Genomic DNA, 2,107 nt, shown 5'->3' on the forward strand with positions numbered 1-2,107 from the left:
CCGCGCCGGCCGCCCGGAACCCGCCGTCCGTGCCGCGGAGACGCGGGGACTCCCGGCGCCGCCAGGCCGCTCTCTTCTTCCTCAACAACATCTCCCTGGACGGACGGCCCCCGAGCCTGGGTCCCGGCGGGGAGAAGCCCCCGCCGCCGCCACCCCCGCCCACCGAGGCCCGCGAGCTGCCCGCTCCTCCGCCCGCTCCACCCGGAGGCCTCCCGGGGCTGCCAGCCAGACCCGCGCCCCAGGGCCTACTCAGCCCCACGACGGCGCCCGCCGGCCTCAGCCTGGACGGGCAGCGCCAGAGGTGAGCGGGCTGGGCGGGTCTGGGTGGCCTAGAGGCCTAGGCAGCGCGCCCGGTGTGTGACCTGTGGGTTTGGCAGCCTACTGGGCACGGGTGGTGGTAGCTGAATCCTTCCCCACAGCTCACAGGGTGGTTGACCTGTGGGCCCGGCGGACCTGGACATGGTTGGGGTGAAGTGGATCCATTCACCCAGCACACAGGTGTCACCTGGGATCCGTCAGCTAGCACTTAGAGGTCTGGTCAGCCCAGGACATAAGGGTCAGGATGACCTGAGCCCACCAGCCCAGGAGTGGCCCCAGGCTCCGTCATTCCTGTACTTAAAGGGCTCATCACCCCAACCTGCAAGAGTCAGAGCGCCTTGTCGTCCCGTCTGCCCTTGACTTGATTGCGATGATCTGGCAGCATCAGTCCAGAATACAGGCGACAAAATTGGGGTTAACTGAAGCTTGTCAGACTCCAGATACAGGGACTAGTTCCATTAAAGCTGTCCCCTCCCTATGGGGTCAGTTCTTCACCTTGAGAGTCCCCTGTAGGTGGATTTCGGAGTCCCCCTTAGCCTCACTCACTTTAGACACATCCATTCTGTCTGTTCTGTCAGTGCCCAAAGCACTGTGACTCACAGACACTTCTTACGTGCCGTGTGTTCACCTCAGCTTGTGAACAAGAGTCTTCCCCACACTTTCTCAACTGTGCTCAGCCTTGTACACCTGCCCAGACTCTCCTCCTTGCCGTTGCACACCTGCTGGATACAGGACCTGTCTGTCACACTGCACCCTGTACTTCCCCTGTCTGCATCATTTCTAGGGGCCCCTCAGTCTAACTAACCCAAGGCAGCTCTTATTCCTAACCACCACCCCTCCCCACGATTGTGCCCACTTCCCAGTGTCCACAGCCACCAGCTACCATGTGGGTCTCAGCCTCCTCCTCAGCCCCCTCTCACATCCTCAGTCTTAGTAACAATAGGAGCCGATTCTGGCCATTATGGTCCCTTCCTGGTTGGTAGGCCCCTCTACTATAGGGCAGGACTCCTGCCAGGTAGTTCTCAGCACTGGGAAGCCCTGGGCAGGTCTAGCCTGGATAAGCTGTAGGCTCACAGTGATGAGGTGCCTCCCAGGTCTGTGAGGGGGAAAGTTCTCTGACGTCTGACCATGTATCACATGTGTGTCCAGAAGGGCTTGAACTCTCTGGTCACCACCTTAGCCTACTTTCCACAGGACCTAGAAGGATCCACTGGGGACAAGGGATAACTGAAGAGCAGGCTGGAGTTTGTGTGAGTGAGGCACCCTGTGCTAGGTCCTCCAGTGAGCTATCTCCTGCCTTCTCGTTCTGCTTTCCCAGTTCATTCTGATAACCTGTGGCAGACATCTTTTCTTGGGTTCTGCTTCCAAGTTCTTGGCTAGAGTTGTTACCCTTCCTCTCACGGGCCCAGGTTCTTAGGAAGAAGACTGTCTACCCTCTCTCAGCTCCCAACCTGTGTCTAGGAGAGACAGTAGTGACTGGCCTGTTAAACAAGGCTACTGGCTCCCAGGTTTCCCTGATCTATTGGAATGTTTTGTTTTATGTGCATTGCTGTTCTGTAAGCATGTACGTCTGTGTGAGCGTGTCAGATCCTCTGCAGACGAAGTTACAGGCAGTTGCGAGCTGCCTTGTGGGTGCTGGGAACTGAATCTGGACTCTTGGGGAGAACAGCCAGTGCTCCTAACCACTGAGCCATCTCTTCCCCCTGATCCGTTTATCTGGAGTTCCTGAAGGCTGTGTCAGGAGTGCAGACCAGCTTTCCTTCACCCAGCAGCTCTGTGACCTTGAGCA

General features: G+C 58.3%; 1 protein-coding gene across 1 annotated transcript in view; it reads left to right on the plus strand.

Annotated features, from left to right (window-relative positions):
• Positions 1–2: 2 nt before the first annotated feature.
• Cables2 (Cdk5 and Abl enzyme substrate 2) overlaps positions 3–2,107 on the plus strand; it is a gene marked incomplete at its 5' end in the record, with an annotated part of 19,142 nt that continues 17,037 nt past the window's right edge. The window contains one exon of the mRNA XM_005363115.2: positions 3–301. Coding sequence (XP_005363172.1) covers positions 3–301 — 299 coding nt within the window. The remainder of the gene's footprint in view (positions 302–2,107) is intronic.

Source organism: Microtus ochrogaster, linkage group LG8 (assembly GCF_000317375.1).
Source record: "Microtus ochrogaster isolate Prairie Vole_2 linkage group LG8, MicOch1.0, whole genome shotgun sequence".
Classification (NCBI taxonomy): domain Eukaryota; kingdom Metazoa; phylum Chordata; class Mammalia; order Rodentia; family Cricetidae; genus Microtus; species Microtus ochrogaster.